The sequence below is a fragment of the Maniola jurtina genome, chromosome 2, assembly GCF_905333055.1.
Source record: "Maniola jurtina chromosome 2, ilManJurt1.1, whole genome shotgun sequence".
Classification (NCBI taxonomy): domain Eukaryota; kingdom Metazoa; phylum Arthropoda; class Insecta; order Lepidoptera; family Nymphalidae; genus Maniola; species Maniola jurtina.
The window spans coordinates 2529708-2552596 of NC_060030.1; the positions used below are offsets into that span (position 1 = coordinate 2529708).

General features: G+C 38.0%; 1 protein-coding gene across 2 annotated transcripts in view; it reads right to left on the reverse strand.

The window, feature by feature from the left end:
• LOC123871002 (ras-related protein Rab6) overlaps window positions 1-22889 on the reverse strand; it is a 37469-nt gene that overhangs the window by 4324 nt on the left and 10256 nt on the right. The window contains exons 4-6 of one of the 2 annotated variants that reach the window (XM_045914521.1): window positions 8657-8862; window positions 7592-7658; window positions 2845-4170 (exon numbers count right to left, since the gene is read on the reverse strand). In XM_045914521.1, the coding sequence (XP_045770477.1) occupies window positions 4103-4170; window positions 7592-7658; window positions 8657-8862 (341 nt within the window). In that variant the 3' untranslated portion in view covers window positions 2845-4102. Of the gene's footprint in view, window positions 1-2844; window positions 4171-7591; window positions 7659-8656; window positions 8863-22889 lie in introns of those variants that run through there. The other variant, XM_045914520.1, reaches the window with a different exon arrangement.

The window sequence follows — 22889 nt, forward strand, 5'->3', positions numbered from 1 at the left end:
AAATTTTCGATTAATTATATTATTGTTATTACAAAATTTTCTGTAAAATTTTAGCTATACAAACCAGATTAAGTATAATATTATTCATAAGCCAATAGTGAAATGTCTCACTAAACAAAAAATTTAGTTATAATGTAAAAGAATCATAAGATTTTCTTAAGCACTAAAGTAAATAAATAATACTAATGTACATGGACCGCGTCACCTCCCTCATAAGTAAAAAGAATATATGTATAAAAATACATACCTGCATATATTTAGCCAATCAATTAACATGCACAGTACCTATTTAAGTACAAAAGTATTTTAATTTGAGCTATAAATATGGTCAGGTTACTTTAACCCTGTTTAATTGTTAACAGTATGGTTAGTATGGGATTTTGCACCTCGCCAACGTTCGACACAACTTCAGAGTAAAATAAATAGTCATGCATTCAGTACCACCGATTTATATTTTCGCTTGGAGCGCTGGCAATATAATAAATGAACATAAGCTTTAAAACAAAGCCTTAAAGGGTCATTTTACTTTGAAGTTAGTGTTTCGACTTTCGTCATATGAATTCTAACAGCATTGGCAAGACCTTAAATTTTATACTAACCCTACAGATTGTACTGGTACACACAACACAAAAATTACTGTAATTTAAGTATATCTATATAAGTAAGTTAATTTTGATCTTATTATGTGTCAAAATTATATAATTATAGTGAACTTATCGAGGTGACCGCGGCCGCGTGCTATATACAGCTTAAAGGTAGGGATTGTTTGGTGCGTATGAATGCAACGAATAAACGCAACGTACAAACGCACACAACGAATGTCATAAAATAAACACAGAGACGGCTCATCAGGTAAGCCGCGGGTAAAGGGATGGTGATAGTTGAGGTAAAAATCAAGAAATTCAACATAGCTGTCACCCTGCAACCTACCCCACGAGCCATCTGTCAAGTGGCAAAAAATAAAACAAAACACTGTGTGTAGAGTACGAAACGTGTATTTGTTCCATCATACACCCTAACTCCGGCCATACAGGATCAAGTTTACCGTCAAGTTTGCAGAGGGCTTCCGGCAAACTTGATGGTGTATGGATATCAGTGTGCATGAATGTCATGCACAAGGAATCCTAACCTTTAGCAGCTCAACAAATCGCTAATTCTACACGCTTGGCGCATTCATACCTACTCTCATCTGCTCTTGAATTCGTGTTACATGTACATTCCTTTATGATACACGTGTTCCCCATCACTTTAAGACAAACCTTCACACTAAGCAGACGTTCGAAGCCCATGTCACTATAGTAAATATAATATGACAAAAAGGAACATTCGATAAACAATGTGTAATACCAAAAATAATAAAAGAAGAATTTAAGATCAGATATAAGTTAAGGTTTCCGCCTCGTATGAACTATGAAGTGTACTTGCAAAAAATACTCGAAAACTTGACTCATATTTTCGAGGTGCATATTATTTCCTCTATCTACGTCTTGTAACCATTGTTGAGGGTTGATACCGCTTTCAATAATGGTAGGCGTTTTTTACAATCAGTTTTTGTTAAATTTATTTGTTTAAAGACTAGCGCTTGGCTGCAATCAGACCTGCTGGCAAGTGATGATGCAGCCTAAGATGGGGCGCGCTTGCCTAGATAATGCTTTTATAGAATGATACACAGTAACAGTGATAAGCTTATAAAATCAAAAAATAGTTCTCATCCAAAAATTTCCTAGGACTTTTAATTGACATGTCTTACAACTATTTGGCGGAAACCTTCATTTAACCATATTTTTATCGTCTCAAAGGTTAAATTGCAGTCATTCAGCACTACAACGAATTCGCTACAACACAAGCAAAAAGACGACCCGTGTATTAGTGATTTTGCGTTTACAAAACTTTCAGACGTATTGCACTGATTTGATATGCTTTCAGTTTATTATTAAGTAGCCAGTAAGCCAGTGCTCTGAGTATAAGGGCAGAGTGAGGCACATTCTACGCGGCATTCAGCGGACTAGTGAGAGAGCATGTAGTGTCTGGACGCTTCAACTATTGGGGCAGACACTTATATGAATATGTGATAAAGATTCATGACAAACGCTGCCCACCCCGCCCCGCCTTACGCTCGAATAGAGCGGGCACTCAGCATGGTTACTATAAGATTTTACATCTCACATATATTGATAGAATTCGAACGTCGAACAAAAATAATGTCGAGAGTAAAATCAACCTAAAGCCCTTGGTTTTAAGTTAAAAATTCAATACCACTGATTTTAAATTGGCAAAGTTTCCGCTTGGATTCTCTTTGTGCTCTCATGGATGAATTTGAACTTATATCCAGGCATTTAAGCACCATTTCATTTTGACGTTAAAGTATGTTGACACTTGAACTCTATCAATGTTAGTTACATATAAAATCTTATACTAAGGCTTCAAGCTGTAAACTGGCATTTATAGTGGGCGATTTTCACGTCACTCAAAGCCCAGAGAACTCGGCGTTTCAAAGGATTATAAACTTTAGCAACTGTGCAAATCGTACTTACTTGGAACTGCTGAACGTACATTAAAATCTAATATCACTTTAAATGCTAACACACAAGCACAGCGTCAGATCGATTACTGCTCTGAATGGATGATAAATGATAAATAATAATAATCAATGTGGCCAATTCGGTTGATCTGTGAACTATACTAAGTTGACAGATTAAAATCTAGTGCTATTCTTTTCTGCAAGTTTCTTAAATCTGAGCAAAGCGATAACCCTTTGCAATCGGGTTATAAGATCTCATAAATACTATAAATTGTTCTTGATATTGCCGTTATGTTAAAGAAGCTGCCAAGAAAATAAATTGCAACTCATTCATTCAGAGCAACAATGGTTTATATAAAAATGAACAAAGTCGGTTACTTTGAGCAAAGAATGTTTTGACAAATCTTGCGGAAAACACACGCCAATTCTCAAGCACTCTCCTAACATATTCGTAGGACAAATTTTAAGAGAATCAGGCGCATATTTTTCCGTCGGTTTTACCCCTGGACTATACTCTTCGAGAAAGTATAGACTTATTAAGAGGTTTTAACTTTTAAGCCTGAACACTTATCACGCGACAGGTTCCTTATCCAAGATTTGAAATTATTATTAACAAGTCTTATAGTTCTTATATTATAAACCAAGTACGCGTCCACGCGCGCCTTGTGTGACGGCCTGACATACAATTTCCATCGCAAGTTTTCTTTGTCTCAGGCTTTAGAGTTAAACAATTCGGCATATTGGTAATGGGTCCATGTTTCAGATATGAAAGCTTAAAGTAACCAATATTGTAAACAATTATTGTAGTATGGCCACATTATCGAGCTATACCCTGTCCATTACACTATTTGTAATTTGACATTTTCATGACTCTCAGGGTCCAAGTTACTTGACAATAAAGTGACAACACAGCTGTCAAGAATAACGTCATTTTTCAACATAGGGGCACAAAATTAGTGAAGTTTTCCGCACGTATTGTCATATCATAGTAATGATAACGAATGAAAATCGCTTATTAAGTCAATATAATTCTACTGGAATTAGTAGTTTTCGCGTCAGTATAGTAGGTATATGGTATTGGTCACAAGTATGAAAATCGATTATTTAATATAAGAGTAGTATCAATTCATGGCCAAATCGGTAATCGGTATTTCGCAATTGAACTACGTCAAATAGAGAATAGTAGAATGGACGAAGTACGTGGCAGTATCAGAAATAAAAACGCTTGCTTGATAATGTGGCTTTAACATTAGTGTCAGAGCAGACTAACCGATTAAATAACAATTGAAAATTACCTTTGGTTACAATTGCATAAGGTCGAAATTTTACTTAACATGGTCAGTTAGAAAGATGAGATGGCTTGTCACCGCATTACTTTCGACTTATCATCGATTATATAGTATTAATTTTATAACAATTTCAGCCATATGCTTAAGTAATTAAAGTCGAATTTCAATTGCTATACAGTATCCTCAGCGATTTTATCAGATTTACGCTGACTTTGCAGCCTACACGTATTGCGTGGCGTGTAGGGGGTGCCCTTGTGCTGCTGTGGGAGGTCGCGAGGCGTCGCGGGGGGTCCTAGCACGCGCAGCCGCTGTCGGGCTCCTTGTTGTCGCCGGGCGCTTGCCGAAGGATCACCTCGTGCACTGAACATATAGTATTAAGGAAAATAAAAACAAAAATACTACGGGGTCTATTTAAATACTCTTAAAATTGTATCAACAAAGTGTCTAGATCGTTGTTCGATTGATCTAATCTATCTATAAACAGACAGACAACGGAGTGATCCTATAAAGGTTCCATTTTCCTTTTGAAGTACAGATCCCTAATAATGTTTGTCTGTTCATCATCAATGAATTCACGCGCCGTTCATCCGATTGAGTTGAACCTTTTTACAGTTGTTGTTCAAGGTTTCTTGTTCCAGTTACGTCGATCCGTTAGACTAAGTATTAACAGCAAAATATAGACACTTTGTGGATAATTTTGAAACAACTAAAAATAAGTTTACTTAGTATTTTTTAAAATTGATTCCATAAATAGGTATGCTAACAATTTAACAACTACTTAAAGAAGTATATATAGTAAATAGAAAGTATATCTCAATGCATTCCCTCCACCAAAATATATCCAAGACCATGTTAGTAAATTTTTAGTAATTAAAATTATTTAAGCTATTTAAATGTACAAGCAAAAAGTATCTAAATGTATAAAAATATTTAATGAGTACCTGAGAAAAGTAAGATCAAATGGTGGTCAAAGAATAGTACTTTAGTCAGCTTAGTAAGAGTTTTCACATCTCGACAATGTTGATAGATTTCGAGTTATCGAAATATTTTACTGTTGATGAAAAATGGGCTCAATCTGTCCTACAACCAGCACTCAAGAAATATGGGACTTTAGGTTCATTTTATTTCGATTTTATAGCATTTCGATACTCGAAACCTACCAGTGATGTCTAGATGTGCTAACTTGTACTAAGATTACAGAATACTGCAGTATTAAGTCTGATTTAAGTCGTAGTTAAGTTAACGACTCACATCACATGTGATATGCCTCCTTATTTCCAGTTATTTACTGTGAAATTGAGTCTATTAGCAAAGAATCGCCTGCTCATGTAAAATATTACTCATCGTGATAGGTGAAATACAATAAGATTAGGCGACCTAGCAGACGTTAGGCTTTATACTACTTAGAACATGTAAAGGTTAGAACATGCATTATGAAAAAAAAACAATAATATTTGTACAATTTGTATTTTTTTAAATCCTCATTCTAGTACCTACCGCAGTATTTTGAACAAAATTTAGGAGATCGTCATGCAATACCAGTTCTAATAAGTTTTAATAAAAGAGTTATTTTTCTTCCGTACTTTGTTATAATTATTAGATATTTACTTTCAATGATGTTGTATGCAAAACCATTTCACAGTGTTCTGTGTGTGTGAAAAATGGTCACTTTATTTAAGATTGTAACTATGTACTACTAATGAATGTCAATGTAAAAAAAGCTAGATAGGGAGATGTGTGCAAAGAAACTAAGCAGGCAACATCGACTCATACATTAGTAATGTTAACTTTACTTACACACGTGTTAGCCCGGTATTAACCACCACCCACACAAACAAACAGGATGACGTCACTGTAGGAATGCACCGTTAAACTCTGTGCATGTGAAATTCACTATGTACGCATATGCAAACAAAGATAACGGGGAAGTAGTTTCCGAACGCACATAATATTGTGTTAGCCCATACTTTTTTAAATCAATTTTTTTTAAATGTCAAAATTAAATTTCTTCCAGGATTGTTTCAATTCGATATGAATAATATCGATCATTCAAATTCGATATGTACCAATTATAATTATTTATGGGTTTAAATAATTATTAATTATTATGTTAGTAAGTAATAAATATTATAATTTGAGATATTTTAGAAGCATTTTTTTGTTTCTATGAATTATTGACACACAAAAATTTAATTCATTCATTTTTAATGATTAATTTAACGATTTAGTAAATAATTTATAAGTCTATCATTAATAAATAGATAAATAGTGAGCAAACTAGCAGGCGGGTCACCTGTTATTAAGTGATTTCTTATCCAACTGTGGTTTACTATTGAAAATAGCTGACTTCACACAAATAGCTCGATTTTTTCAAAATCTAATTCACCCAAAAGGGCCGCCAGTCAAATATCCACGAGCAATAAGGGAAATCGCAACAAAATGTAACAGTACATAGTTCTCAAACAAAACCATTGTCGTAACATAATATAGTTACTCGTTTCTCAGAAGCCGAAATAATCGGCGAAAATACAAGTCAGGATCAGCCCCCCGATTGTATAAGAAAAACTTATCCATGGTTATCGTTATCGTCAATAAATTCTACCATTTGATTGGTTCATTCGCTGTTTACCTTTTTTTCACAGCCAATCAAAGGGCAGAATTACTTGACGATAACGGTAACCATGAATACGTTTTTCTTACACAATCGGGGGGCAGGTGAAGTCGGCCGTTTGCGGGTAAAAATCGGTCAGACAAAAACAGTGGTCTCCGTTACCGCTGAATATTTTATGGACGGTCCCTAATATTATAAACAGACCAGCTAGGTTAATGGCAAAAATGCGTATTAAGACTTGATTCAGATCACAGTGCCTGCTTGAGGAATTGATCAAACTTCCACCCAGTGTTATTTTTCCATACAGTAATACAATAATAATGTATATCATTCCTTCACACTAGTCATTAATTAAAACACACCACATAAATGTTATTGATATCAAATAATATGATAAACAGGTGTATTTGTGCGTGTATTTTTGAGAATTCGACACATAGATGCTTTGACGTAATTGTTTATTATTATATCTTCAATGAGAGCATTTTACTTCCCAGTATTTTATGTCAAATCTATATTTATATGTTCAAAAGCATAACTAACTGACATACCAATGAACAGCTGAAACTAGCTAGTCAGAAACTTGATATTTGCTTGTAGGTTTACGTTTAAAGTAGATCTCTATTAAGAAATTCCAGCCAGGCAAAGCTGCCAGCAGGACCTTAGTTAATTATGTACAGTAAGCTCAGTATCTTTAAGTTTTTGCAGGACTATAAAGATCGATCAAGTGCAAGTCAGGCTACCACACGAAAAGTTCCATACCATACCATCCTACAATAAATAACACTTTTTATTTATTTTTTATTTTTTATAGCATTTTGAATTTTTTCACTATTTGTTGTTATAGTGATAATAGAAAAACACATTCTGTAAAAATTTCATCTCTATATTACGGTTCACGAGATACATCCTGCTGACAGAAAAACGCACGGACGGACAGGGTTAGTGATGGGGTTCCGTGGCACCCTTCGGGTACGGAACGCCGAAAATGTAGAAAGACTTTGATCTCTAGAAGAATATCAGCGGTCTCGATTTAGGTGGATGAAATTCGAAACTAAAGACTATGGGTTGAATTCTCAAAGGCGTGTATGAACTGCGTGAGATGTATCGTGACGTGTAGTGATAATATAATTGTTGCGAAAACATTGGATTTCACGGTAAAAAGGATACTGTCTTCAGGAGGCTTGCTTTCTGCTGAGTCCATGCCAGGCAGGGCCGCTGCTACTCGCCGGAATAGCTGGAAACAAGGAGATTACCACTTCAAACTCTCGAATCTTAAACCCTGTAATACTTAGTAGTAACACAGAGTAAGGATATTACAGTACAACCAAATTAATAATGCGCATAGAAATCTTCGTCACTGTTCGCCAACGGTCGTATGATACACATGATATTGACTCCTATTTGTTTATAACAAGGTGCAAAATGCAAGTGCATTGTTTAGGGCTCTTACGATTCAATGATTCGGAATATCTGATCGGATCGGATCTGCATGCGCATTATTAATTTGGTTGTACTGTACATACAGAGGTACGACAAAGATAGAGCAATCGTGTGGTAGGCGGTGTAAAGAAGCGGCCCGAACTGGCCTAGTTGAAGAGTCGTCGTGGTCGTCATTTACCACGAGATCAAAAGCATCGGACTTCTGTCTCTCTTCATGCTGTGGTAGTAGTACCAGGCGGGGCTCACTTGGTCACGTGACCCGAAAGAGAAAGAAGAGTTTATGATAGAGTACGTTAGAGGTAGAGAGTGAGTATAACCGTAACAGTCTATACTTATAATAGTTTATGATAGACTAGCACTTTATCGTATCCTGTTACAAAGGTCTCTATTTATTTAAACGTCTTTGCGGACTGCATCTAAAGCACGATTCCGATTGACACCGATGTTCGTTAAAACATGTTGTTACTATGAAGTGCTGCATCTAGTGCAACATTTATATCGCTGTTTATATAAACATTAATATCTATGTCGCTGGCGATCGCCACATTCGCAAACAGATGGCGCTTCTCACTCATATGAAAAAAACAATCAACAATCAGTCAGTCAACACGCAAATCTGAATCGCACTAACAGTTTTCTGAAATCTGCACTATATTAAGAAGATTCAAGATACAGGCGTTTGGCCAGCTGGCGCTACCGAACAAGACAACCGTTTGATAGATCTCTCTTTGGGACGGTCGAGCCTACACACCGCTCCCGTAAAGGTCAATTAATGTCGAAACTATTAAATACCTGTTTAACATTATATCCAGCCTTGGCACTGGTCTCTATGAACATGACGTTGAGCTCCTTGGCCTTGCGGTCGCCGTCCTCGGTGGACACCTGCCGCTTGTCCGACAGATCCGTCTTGTTGCCCACCAGCATTATGATGACGTCAGAGCCACGCTCCGTGCGCACATCGTCTATCCACTTCGACGTCTGGTGGAATGAGTTTGCATCTGCAAAGAAGGAAATACAACATTATCTTCTCTGCGTTAAATTGATTAGATAAATGATCTTTATGATTTGGTAAGTGGTATGAAGTGAGTGGCATTTACGACGTGGGCATAGATATATATATGCTAATCCACTGCGCATCGATACGTCTATATTTCATTTGGCGGGTTGTTGGTAAGAATCAGCTACTGTACTGTGAACTTCTTGCCTTTGTACTGTTTATGCTAACAATGCTACAAGATACAGCTATACAATTGTGAAACGCTACACAGCCCGATCTTGCCCTAAAGAGTTACACCAAGTAAGATTTTTTGGCTATAACGATTTATTACCACGATTAAAAAAAAACAACAAGCAATTAATACTCCTATCAGAATAGGCGGGGTTCGGCTCTCCATAAAATCGTATTTATTGTTCGCACCCAGTAGTTTAACGAGCGTTTAGCGCGGGTTTATCGCTAAATCCAGCGCTGCGAATGCATTAATTATACGTTTTGGGCCCAAACCCATTTTCGTTGACTCCACAATTCTGTAAGAGCCCCCTAAAATTTTTATTATTGGATATAAAGTCGTATATCGTAAAATAGTAGGGTTCCTCTAGGCCTCAACATTTTACCCACATGTTTCATCGGACAAATTGTATGACAAGGTTCAATTAATTTTTGTGGAGTTCTACGAGTAGGTATTACACTGAATATTTAATCTTTGGATGACAAAATCCTCATTTTATGATACAATATAAATTGTATCATAAAATGAGGATTTTAAAAATGGGGAGCATTCTAAAAAGTGCGAGTCGGAGTCTCACACGAAGGGTTCCGTACCTGTCGGATCGAGCCGAGGATTGTTTAAGAATTGATGAAGGCAAGTGAAGATCCTTAGGGTCTGCTTCGATCACTAGGCGATCTTCAGACGTGTTAAGAACAATACTTCCGTTTACTGCATGTCACAACTACCAGCGTAACTAGGTAAACCTAACCTAACCTACCTAGACCGGCTCCTCCACCCCTTACACCGGTCCCAAACCAACCATCTAACCTAACCACCACAATAACAACTCGTTTAACCAACAGTACCACTTTAGGTAACCACTACTCTAAAACCTACAGTACGACAGACTATTCCTACTGAGAAGTGTCCTCGGCAACAACCGGACGAATAATGCCTCGCTACGCACAGCGTGTCTGATTTTATAGTCCAACGACGACAGTGGGGAGATGACGTAATGCTCAGTGAGCAAAGTATTGACAGCTAAAAGTCGGTACCGCCGACACGGCCATTCTGACCTGCGTACGTCCTCGTACGCTAAATGTCACAAAGCATGTGAGGACAAAACCATAACCACAAAATCACTATACCGCTCGTCTATCCTGACTAGCAGTTAACTGTCAATGAACATCTTTCTCATTCTAAACCTGGACATCAATGTCCCCTCAACCACTCAACACTAGTGGACCGGACATCAGCGTCCCCTCAGTCAGTAAACCTCTGTAAACCAGAAACATTACAATAATTAACGTACAATGCTATTGGTTATGATTCTGACCATCACGGCTTTTTCTAGGGCTCTTTGGCTTGACTAATTCATCACATCTCAACACTTGACGTGGAAGTTGACACAACCAACCTAGGTTAAGAAATCACTTTCAACTGATCATCTGTCTAAAAATAGGCTAACACTGCGAGAAGAACCAAAACCTAATTACAAGAACCTATCTACTGACATGTCGCGACGCGAAATTTAGTTGAAACGATTCAAAACTACAGTTCATATGATTAGAGCGCAATTGCTATTGCAACTCTTAATCAATCATGATCTAAACATTATTCAAAACTAATTTACCACTGGTTCGGAATGCCACAACCTAGCGAGAAGAACCAGCAAGAAACTCGGTGGCGTCTAACTGAGTCGTTAATTTCATCTTCACGAGAAAAGATCTCCTTAAAGAATCATTGCATTGATACTCACATCTAAACTAGATCACATTATTGACTTCTCTTTACTTCAAATGTCGCAATAGCTCACCTTCTCCACTCTTTGCGAATTACAATACTAAAAGCCATAGTATCGTGCGCTACGGCGCCTTGAACACTATCCATAAAAGTATGCAATCGCCACACCACCGCGTATCCCAATCAAGGAATCGCCAGTAAGTGCCCGGTTTCCGAATGCAAGCTATTCGATTTCATGGGGAAACTCATTGTCCCAATTTATTTTAACTCTGCACAAGAGTCATCAATGATTCTTTACTAAACGGATTACTTGAAACTGGTTTATAACGTCATGACGATTATCACAAAAGAGAACCAGAAAACAAAAGAACTAATCACAAGACTTGGCATCTAACTGAACTTAAAAACAAAATTTTTTTTTTTTTTTGTTAAGGGTATGTGGTTAACTGTAACTGTGCGGTGTCTATGACAGTAAAACTCGTTTGACATCGTCGCGTCACGGCCATTCTGACGCGCGACCGTCCTCGGGAGCTAGTACGGATCAAGCACAAACAATCCCTAACCAATGCTGTACACCGCAGTTGAAGACAAAAAGAAACAAGGTATTTGCACATGGGTTTAATGTAGGTAGGTACCAGAAAATCCGATTATTGGTTCCATTTAGCTCAAACACATCCAGTGCTATCGAAGGATAACCCCATCCAAGCACACGATATGTCCCGCCAGTATGTGTAACAATGCGTGCCACAGCACTGCCAGAGAGTAGCCCTAGCCACGTACGTACAATACGCACTATTACACATAATCTAAACCACAACACATTATCAGAGAGTTGCCCTGACTTAATGTGCAGCGTCACGACACACGTAACCAAATAATCGTAAAAATAATCTAATGTGGGTAATCCACTTCTGATTTCGCCGCTTCTAATGATTATTAAGATTGAAGCATGATCTAACCACTAGTAAACCTGGATAATAACTAAGCGGATACGTCAGGATAGCAACCTTTAGATTAACCGAGCCTTCGTGGGCGTACTAACGATATTCTTGGACTATCAAGTTATATAGTGTGATTGTAACGGTTTCAGTAAATACTTTGAGAGTGTCTTTGCCAAACCAGCAAACTCTTACGACGCGATGAGTGACTCTAACTTGAGCTATAACGAGTCAATCTGCAAAATCACCATTGAAGAGAATAATGTACCCAAGCTTCTCAAAACTCTGAAAACTAACAAGGGAGCCGGTAGTGATGGTATTCCACCTATTTTCCTGAGCAAGTGTGCTTCAAATCTGGCGAAACCTCTCACGATCATCTTTAACCACTCCATAAACGTCTACGGTAGTTTCCCAGACATCTGGAAAGAAGCGCTGATAGTCCCCATCCACAAAAGCGGATCTAAAACTCAAATAGAGAATTACCGACCTATCTCTATCCTCAACGTAATGAGCAAGTTGTTCGAATCAGTTATTTACTCTTACATATCTCCAATCATTTCGAGATCTATCCCCTACGAGCAGCATGGATTTATGAAAAACCGTTCCACTGTCACCAACTTAGCGGTCTTCACGGACTATGTCTTGCGGAGTATGGATGAGAGACACCAGGTGGATGTGATCTATACGGATTTCGAAAAAGCTTTCGACCGTGTGGATCACGTGATTCTGCTTCACAAGCTAAGCATTCTAGGAATAAATGGCAACTTACTCCGATGGCTAACTTCATATATAAAAACCCGTATGCAGGCTGTAGTAACAGGCAGCGCTAGAAGTAACTTTATAACCATTCCATCAGGGGTCTATCCTAGGTCCCCTCCTATATAATGCCTATCTATATGATATTGGTAGCTGTTTCAGCCATGGACAATATTTAATATTTGCTGACGATAAGAAAATTTTCCTTAAAATACGTTCCCTTGAGGATTGTTATCGGCTACAAGAAGACTTAAACGCCCTGAGTGATTATTATGTCAGGAATAGAATTACCGTTAACGTTAAAAAATGTCACCACATAACTCTTTCTCGTAAAACTAGCTCTATATCCTTCGACTATCATATAAACGATGTAAACATAGCTAAAGTCAAAACCGTCCGAGACCTGGGTATTAAAATTGACGCTAAACTATCGATGAATGAGCATGTCGAAGTCGTAGCGGATAGAACTTACAAACAACTAGGTTTCATTAAACGCGTTACACGTACTTTCAGTAATATTCAATGTATAAAAACCCTGTATTTTGCATATGCTCGTAGTATTCTCGAATATGGGTGCAACATTTGGTCACCGTATTACATTATACCTACTCAAAGATTAGAACCAATACAAAAACAATTTCTTAAGTACCTGGCGTTTAAAGAATTCAAAAATTTAGCAGTTATAAAGAAGCCTGTTCGCATTACAAAATTGACTCACTGGAACTTAGAAGAAACCAAAGTGACATGATGTTGCTACAAGCTATTTTGACTGGACAAATTGACTGTCCTAGCCTGCTGTCAGCTTTCTCACTCAACGCTCGCTCCTTTAGGCCTCGTAAACCTCAGCTACTTTGCGTACCGAAATCCAATACAAACTACGCCCAAAACTCCGTACTTCTACGCCTGGCGCGAACTTACAATAAAACTTACTCAGATTTTGACCTTTTCCACCAATCAGGCGTGAACCGTGTCACAATCAAGAGGTGTTGTCGGAACGAGCGCCTCGACAATAGTGCGCGTGGCTTCGCAACGCACTGTTTTATAATGCTGGCGACCGGACCGTCCCTACCGTCCCTGATTCATGGATTGTCCGATATTGTTCGTGCTCGCCTTCGTTAATCAGCGCCGACATGGCCATTCTGACCACAGGTCGCCCTCGACCTGCCAAAGAAAAAAAAAAAAAGAACACAGTACCGTTGTACGAAACAGATTACGCACGGAAGCCCTCATCCTCGTTGGACACGACTAATAGTGAAAGTAAGGAGGCCCCTGTCCTCAACTTACGTCACAAAACACAAAAGTAAGGAGGCCCCTGTCCTCAACTTGCGTCACAAAACACAGAAGTAAGGAGGCCCCTGTCCTCAACTTACAAAACACAGAAGTAAGGAGGCCCCTGTCCTCAACTTACGTCACACACACAAACGTCACAAAACACAGAAGTAAGGAGGCCCCTGTCCTCAACTTACGTCACACACACAAAGCGGCAATATTAAGATTTTGAAAAAGTGCAGATTACCTGTAGCTTTCACCTCCTGGACTTGAATCAGATGTCCTTGTCTTTGTCACCATTAACCACTCGTTTCCAGATATTCCAAGCTTTGGTAATTGATTCACGTATCTCCAAGAGTTTTGGCTCGACCTTGCAACAAGCCAGCTATTTTCTTCGATGTGGTTAGGTGGAGCTGAAGAGGCTCCACGGTTCATCCCGCTTCTGATGTCGGATCGAGCCGAGGATTGTTTAAGAATTGATGAAGGCAAGTGAAGATCCTTAGGGTCTGCTTCGATCACTAGGCGATCTTCAGACGTGTTAAGAACAATACTTCCGTTTACTGCATGTCACAACTACCAGCGTAACTAGGTAAACCTAACCTAACCTACCTAGACCGGCTCCTCCACCCCTTACACCGGTCCCAAACCAACCATCTAACCTAACCACCACAATAACAACTCGTTTAACCAACAGTACCACTTTAGGTAACCACTACTCTAAAACCTACAGTACGACAGACTATTCCTACTGAGAAGTGTCCTCGGCAACAACCGGACGAATAATGCCTCGCTACGCACAGCGTGTCTGATTTTATAGTCCAACGACGACAGTGGGGAGATGACGTAATGCTCAGTGAGCAAAGTATTGACAGCTAAAAGTCGGTACCGCCGACATACCATTGAACAAAATCATGTACTTTTTAGTTTTCTTATTTATTTACAAAGCGGCAATTTTGAAGCTGTAACGGTGTTGATTACAAATAAATGGATAATAAAAAAAAAACGGCAATGGAAATACACATTCTGTTAAAATTCCAACTTTCTACCTACTATGGTGCATAAGATACAGTCCGCTGACAGATAGACGGAGGGACGGACGGACACCGAAGTCTTAGCAATAGGGTCCCGTTGGAACCCTTCGGGTACGGACCTCTAGAAATGGATGGTTACGGTCACTGGTCAGTAATGGTCAGTATAGCTACTACAATACAATAAAATTGTATTCAAGTAAATGGAGTATTAATTTTTAATAGCATTTTTAACCCCCAACCCAAAAAGAGGGGTGTTATAAGTTTGACGTGTGTATCTGCTGTGGCATCGTATACCTGTTAAACTAATGAACCGATTTTAATTTAGTTATTTCTGTTTGAAAGGTGGCTTGATCGAGAGTGTTCTTAGCTATAATCCAAGAAAATCGGTTCAGTCGTTTGAAAGTTATCAGCTGTTTTCTAGTTAAACTTCACATGTCGGGGGTGTTATAAATTTTTAATTTACACTTGTATAAAAATAATAATAGTTTGAGCAATAGGTATACCTCCTAGCTTAAGTACCTAACCAACCTATATTTTAAAGGCTAACCAAGATCTTTATTAAATTAAAATCTTGAACTCGAATAAATTTTGTTCATCCTTTTAGGCTCGGGGATTCTCCCCGGGCGATATATCTTTCGCGAGGTAATGGGACGCGGCACGCGGCCGACAGGATCCCGGGTTTATTAAATAATAAAGCGAAACAAAAAGACGCTAATATACAAATCGTGCTTGGTTAATAAATAATCATCTACTAACTGACTCCCTCGTTTAAGACGCCCACCGCCTATTCAGAAGGTCGGGGGGTTCGATCCTGGACAGGCGCCTCTAACTTTTTGGAGTCAAACGGAATTTACATTACGACATTAGTGGCACGAGATTAGTTTCATTATAATTGCACGTGTAAACGTCTTATTTCGAAATAAAACGTTTACACGTGCAATTGATAATGAAATTAATATAATTTCGAGCTACTAATCTCGTAATGTAAATTCCGCTTTACGTGCGTTTTAATGATCTACTAGCTGACGCCCGCGACTTCGTCCGCGTGGATTTAGGTTTTTCGAAATCCCGTGGGAACTCTTTGGTTTTCCGGGATAAAAAGTAGCCTATGTGCTAATCCAGGATATTATCTATCTCCATTCCGAATTTCAGCCAAATCCGTCCAGTAGTTTTTGCGTGAAGGAGTAACAAACATACACACACACGCACACACACACACACACATACAAACTTTCGCCTTTATAATATTAGTGTGATCATCGTGAAGGAAAACACTGTGAGGCAACCAATGTCTGAGTGTTCTCCATACTTACTTTAACAGTGAAGCAAAACATCGTGAGGAAATCTGCATGCCTGATAGTTCTCCGTGTTCTTAAAGGTATGTGAAGTCTGTCAATCCATACTTGGTCAGTGGGGCGGACTTTGGCCTGCCTCCCTCTCATTTTGAGAGGACACCTGTGCTCAGTAGGTCGTGGGGTCCAACATGATTATGATCAAGGTTGTCTAGGGGGTTTGGGTAGATCATGATCAAGGGTATGTAGGCTATGTAGGGGTTGATATTTCTACTTCTTTTCTGAAATGGCAAATTTCAACGACCTAAATAGGTCGTGACTTGTCCTAGATCCACGGTTACCTACCGCCTACACTCGTATGTCACGTGTTAGCCTATAACCTATACAGAACCATACTTTATGGGGCATGACTTTTGTCGATAAGAGACGCTTCCGGGCCACGACCAGGTCGTATAACCGGCAATAAAGTGAGTCGCAGAAGGCGACAGAATAAACATATAATTCAGGGGTGTCTGTACGTTGTGACACAATGTGCAAATACCCCTACCTGAATTAACTAAACTGAGATAACTGTACCAATGAGGTATCATATGAAAGGGCTTTACATTTACATTCTAAAACAAATTTTTATTAAATTTTATTTTAAAATTTTTGATTTATTTATGTTTATGCATAAAAGTTTTTGATTTATCATGCAAAATGTCGGAAAAAATACCCGAGTACGGAACCCTCGGTGCGCGAGTCTGACTCGCACTTGGCCGTTTTTATACGTTTTACATTACTTGGCGCCCAATTCGTATGCTCCTATAGATTTATATTGGATTCTTGTCGCTTTCCCTCCCGCTTATGCGACAAGGCTGTGGCCTTAGAGTTTATAGGTTTAGGGGTGGTTCGAGACAAATATTTGAACTGGCGGGACGCAAGGTCGTCGCAAACAAATCCAACGATCCACAACTTTATTTATCACCAATGACGCGATCCGTGTAATCCCATTTTGAATCTTGTCCGTTTGTGTTTAAAGTACAAGTTTGTTTGAGGTGACGCGAGAAAGTGAATTCGTTTAATTGAAAGGCATAGCGGCGGTGGATTCGGCTGTAAATCTTTACGAAGCACATTGCAAAATTTCTACATTTTTCGGCAATGAGTCAATAACTTGTGCACCTACGTATCACATTATTACGAGTATTATATCATCATAAGTCAGAAAAAGTCAGAAAGTAGCGCTGTGTGCGTCAAGTTTTTATACGTAGTATACTAATTTAAACAACATCTATGATTTTCATTTTTACCTATTGCAGTTGGCATTTGGTTGGTTGATTAGGAATCCTCAATAACGGATTTCTCATAAGGTAAATTGGACAAAGAATATCAGTAAGAAATATTTCTTAGACCTTTCGCAATCGAATAGAATGGTATAAGAATAATTTCTTAAATATTCTTTAAGTACATAGGTACCGATCAAAGGACCGTCTAAAATCGCAAAAAGGTAGCAAATTCGCAAAAAAAAGTATTTTCTCAAGGATTTCATGTTCGTAAACTTTTTCTCAAGGACGTCTTCTAAAGATGACAATTATTTTTGTTTATATGATGGCCAAGACTCCGCGTGGATATTTTTTTTAAATCCCGTAGGAACTCCTTGATTGTTAGGGTTCCGTACCTCAAAAGCAATATATAAGCTATCTTCATTCCTAAGCCAATGTAAAGGCCGTGAATGAGTAGGCAAAATATCCAAAATTTCACATTTACTTATTATACTAGTCCATTGGGATATTAGGATTAGGATAATCTCTCTGTAACGTATTTATTCCTTATTGCTGATTTCGTAGCTATCATTGTAGGCTATTAGGGGTTTTGTTGCAATGTTTTTTAAACAAGACCTATACCTACTCAATTAAGATAATAACTTCATGCATCTATACAATATATCGAATGTTGTTCAACCTTCTGTTATTGGCGAGGCCAATGACACACTTTCAGCGTTTCAGATATTTGCTTCATGCAACCGAACTGAAATGCAATCTTTTGTCTACAACAATGATTTATTCAATACATTCGAAATCAGACAGGAAGACAGACTTTTCGTCAGAAGACGAGCAAAAAGTAGGTTATACTATCTATGTAGATAGATTTCTTAGTCCAGTTGTAACCTTAAAAAAACCTATGTGATTAATGGATGACCCTCAGAAATTAGAAATATGGAAATTAGAATATAGAGGGAGAGACTATCTATGAGAGATTATATACTAGCTGTGCCCGCGACTTTGTTCGCGTGGAATGGCTCTCAGCGCGCTTTATAGGTATAACCACGGACGCTCAGGCGCGAGGCGTGTAGTACGTGAGTGTACGTTAACAATGTTCGCCGTGATTCTTTAAATTGACATAACTTTTTTATTTATGAACCGATTGACATGAAATAAACACTAAATGTTAAGTGAAGCTTACTACAATATATTAGTGAAAACCGTATCTAAATCGAATAAGCCGTTTCTGATATTAGCGTGCACAAACACACAGACAAAAAAAAAATTAATTACAATTTCGGGTTCGGCATCGATATAATAACAACCCCTGCTACTTTTTTTTAATATATTTCCATTGTACAGACACCACTTTTCTACAATTTTATTATTTGTATGTATAGATTTCGAAATTAATCTATGGGCTTGACGATCTCCCTGGCATTGTGAGTATTTAATTGGAACTTGGAAGATTTTTCTCGGGTGGTCTAATTTATAAAAATGTGTTTTTTAAATTTGTCCCAACTCGGATCACTTGCCGAACCCCGATAGTGGAGCCGTATCATAAGACAATAACGTCGCGCGTTGTGTCTTCCCAAGCCTTTAAAATTAGAGAAGTTTTCTGAGATACGGTGACCCAGTTTTTATTATTGAAATAAAATTATAGAAGTGGATTTTCAAGTTACATAATGTGATAGCCAATTTAATATAACAGGTAACTTTGTTATTGCTTTATTATGAAAAAATAGTAGATTTACTGTTGGTTTTGATTAAGCTAATGTTACAGGCTGAATCGGAGCGTGTGAACTAAATGCATATCAAAATATTCTACGCTTTTATCCATTGTTGTTGCATAATAAGTAATGAGTATAATGAGTGCCGACAACTCAGATTAATATCGCCTGCGGGATGATTCATTAACTTCTGAATGATAGACACCGAGCTCATTTGACATTGATTGCTTCTACATTGCTGCTTCACTGAATGATATTCAAATAATTTTCCGAAGAAAACCTTCACTGGATTAAAAATAAATGTCAAATGGTGGTGGTGATGGTGATGAGAATTGGTGTCAGCATTTAGGTTGAACACCTATTTAGAGAATTATCCTGCTTTATTATACCTATATGAGTTTATTATGATTTTATTTTGGGTCAATGTACAAATAACATAATTTACAGCTTGACAAGCTGTAAAATAAATTTTTTTGAATGCAATGTCTTATAGCCCAAGTATATCCGAAACCGTGAATTTGTGGTTCAATCACAAAAGAATTAAAGATATGTATTCCCGAAATAATTAGTTTACTAAATCACTCCACACACAAATCACACACAAACTTTATCATACTGTTTTGAGATTTCTTGTACGATGGTGCGAAACCTTTCGTGTTCGAGTCCCACTGGCACTTGACCGGTTCCTTAACCATTGCGACACATTTCAAGTACTGCAAGTTGCAACCCTCGCCGTGCAACTGGTATATTGAACTCATAATACATATAAAAGTTGAGTGCAAAAGGTGTTTAATAAATTATATTTGTCCCCGGTATAAAATAACTTGTTCAATGCATTGGGGTGGTAGAAAATTCATATAGCATCCATTTTCTAGACGTTCGGTGATAAATTTTTCCGCGGATAAACACGGTTTATGGTTTTATTTCGTTTTAGATCGTAAAAACATTTCTCAGGACGACCGAAACCGAATGTTTATTCACCTTAGAGTAAAAGAGATGAAAGAGTTATGTTATCATATCACTTAAATTAGGTACATTTACTCGACAACCATAATAAACTGCGAGTTAAGGCTTGTATCACACAACGTGCGACAGTTTCAGTTCGCGCAGGTCATAGACATTAGATAGGATTTAGGCGATTTGGGCGGCCTCCCTAGCGCAGTGGTAAGACTCTTAACAGTAAGTGGTTCTGGGTTCGATTCCCGACAGGGGTTTGTAATTTTGTTTTTTCTAAATCTCTGGTCTGGTCTGGCGGGAGGCTTCGGCCGTGGCTAGTTACCACCCTACCGCCAGAGCCGTGTCGCCAAGCGATTTAGCGTTCCAGTACGATGCATCACGGTACGTGTGGATCATACAAGAACTGTAGAAAGACAAGCGCGCTTAGGAGCCGCGTTATACCTACTGCAGTCGCGCGTAGATACAAGATATAGGATCGATCGATCGTCTGCGATAGGCTTCAAGTACAAGTGTAAATTAAAAATTTATAACACCCCCGACGATCCAAAGTATCTGAGTTTTCCAAAACATCATTTTCAAATAAATAATTATGTATTTAGGCAACGTCCATCTTGACAGCTTGACATTTGTCTATTGACATAATATTATGAACCTAACGGTTATCTAACCTTCTTTTCTACAAGAAAACTAGAAAAGAGCTGATAACTCTTAAACGGCTAAACCAATTTTTTTAGATTATAGCTAAGAACACTCTCGATCAAGCCACCTTTCAAACAAAAAAAACTAAATTAAAATCGGTTCATTCGTTTAGGCGCTACGATGCCACAGACAGATATACAGATACACAGATACACAGATACACAGACACACAGATACACAGATACACACGTCAAACTTATAACACCCCTCTTTTTGGGTCGGGGGTTAAAAATATAAGAACTTGGCTGAACACACTGGTCGTGTGTCTTGATATGGATTGTATCCTGCTGATATTGTTGGGGCGTGATGTTAAATTCATATTTTACGAAGTTGTACGAAAATATGATGTTCCGACGACAAATGGTATTTTTCTACGGACCGTAGCGAAGCCTCCGAGGTTAACATAAGTATACCTTCCTGCCACAGTACTGGACCACTGGGTCGGAAAAATATACTTTAATGCTGACATCGTTTTGTTCTGTTATTTGCTTTGCCATTTAATAGAGAGAGTTTTATTTAGTCAGTGTTTTGAGGATAAAATGATAGTCAAATGAAAAATAGATATCAAGAGACTACAGGCGGCACCACGCGACCTAGGTTATCTCCACCCGTCTCTTTAAAATAAGTTAGGTACCTTAACAGGGCTGTCTCCGTCACTTACTCCATACAATCGTAGTTCCCATTTCATTTGAATATTAAGCAACCAAAGTCCATGAAATTTTGCAGAAATAGTCTAGAAACTAATATCTGTGTCTGTGGTGTTTTAGATTTTTCTAAAAATATGTAGTTTTAAAATTACAGGGGTTCAAAGATTTGTATTTTTCTTTAAAAAAAGGCCCAACTTTGTGCTCGTTTTTCTAGACAACGAAGCAATTTAATGAAAGGAGATCATTCTAGCTCCATACATTTTTGGGCCTTTTCTGAAAGTGCCGGCCAACGAAAAAAAATGGTACGGATCGTTAGAACTAGCCATTTGGAGTAATAGTTAATATGGCAGAAAAGTTGTAGGATTGCTCTGAACCAAGTTATACAAGGTCGAAGATTCGTCATTTTCATACATTTTGTTGATTTCTAAAAGTGCTGGGAAACATAAAATAATGTTAGATATTGCTAGAACTAATGATTTGAAGCAATTGTCATTATGACCCGTAGGCTGTGGGGCCATTATATGTCGTATTATACAAGTTATACAAAAAATTAATATTCTTTGTATAATTAATTGCAACCGATTTTATGATTTTGTTACTGTTCTGATTGTTTTATACGAATTTGAATACATGTACAATTATTTTGACTCCCACGAAGTGCTGGATCAGCTGCAATGTGGACAAAATTCGTTTATACATACCTGGATTGTATGCGGCCTTGTAATACTAGGTGATCTCATCCAGCCATCTCCCAAGCTTCTGCCACTGGGAATTGGGATATCTCCGGCGAGCTCTGTGATGAATGCACCATTTGGTTATACATACTGTTCACCATAGTAACTACGGGCTTGCTTCAGTCGATAGCTGCCAAAAGCAACCTGCGTCAATTCTTCTGTGAATCTAGGAAAGTCATTGAACGGAGGATGTTGGCTTCCATAGCCTGGAAATGAGCTCTCCTTCTATTATAATTACATATTGTTTGTGATAACAAGTTCTGCTGAACTGTTTTGCTCACTGGCCGTTCATGGATTACGTCAAGAAAATCACGTGCATGCACGTTGTTGTCTATCAGAATGATAGCCGTTCAGAAATGCTGACAAAATCCTGAAATAATCGATCATGTTTCTTAATGTCCGGTTACAAATCCTGAATAACCCTGCGTAAACAAAAATCTCTTCCAAAGCGGTCGTTAATCATTTACATTATCCAGCAGCAAATGGTAAAAAGTCTAGATTTATTGGCTTCGTCAGTAGTTAGCTGGGATTTTACTGATGTTTTGTTACTGGCATTTGTGCCACATAACCGCACACCTCAAGAAAGAAAGATTACCTCAAAATTGTTTGTGGTATCTCTAAAACCATGGACTAAGATAAAAATCCAGTAAAAATCTTCTATATTATTTAAGGTATCATTTAAAATCTAGGCATTGTAAGTTGCTGCAGCGTGTAGATTATTGTTCCATCGCAACAAATATAAAGGCTTTTAGTGGTTTCGGAACTTGTGGTTAGGGTATGATT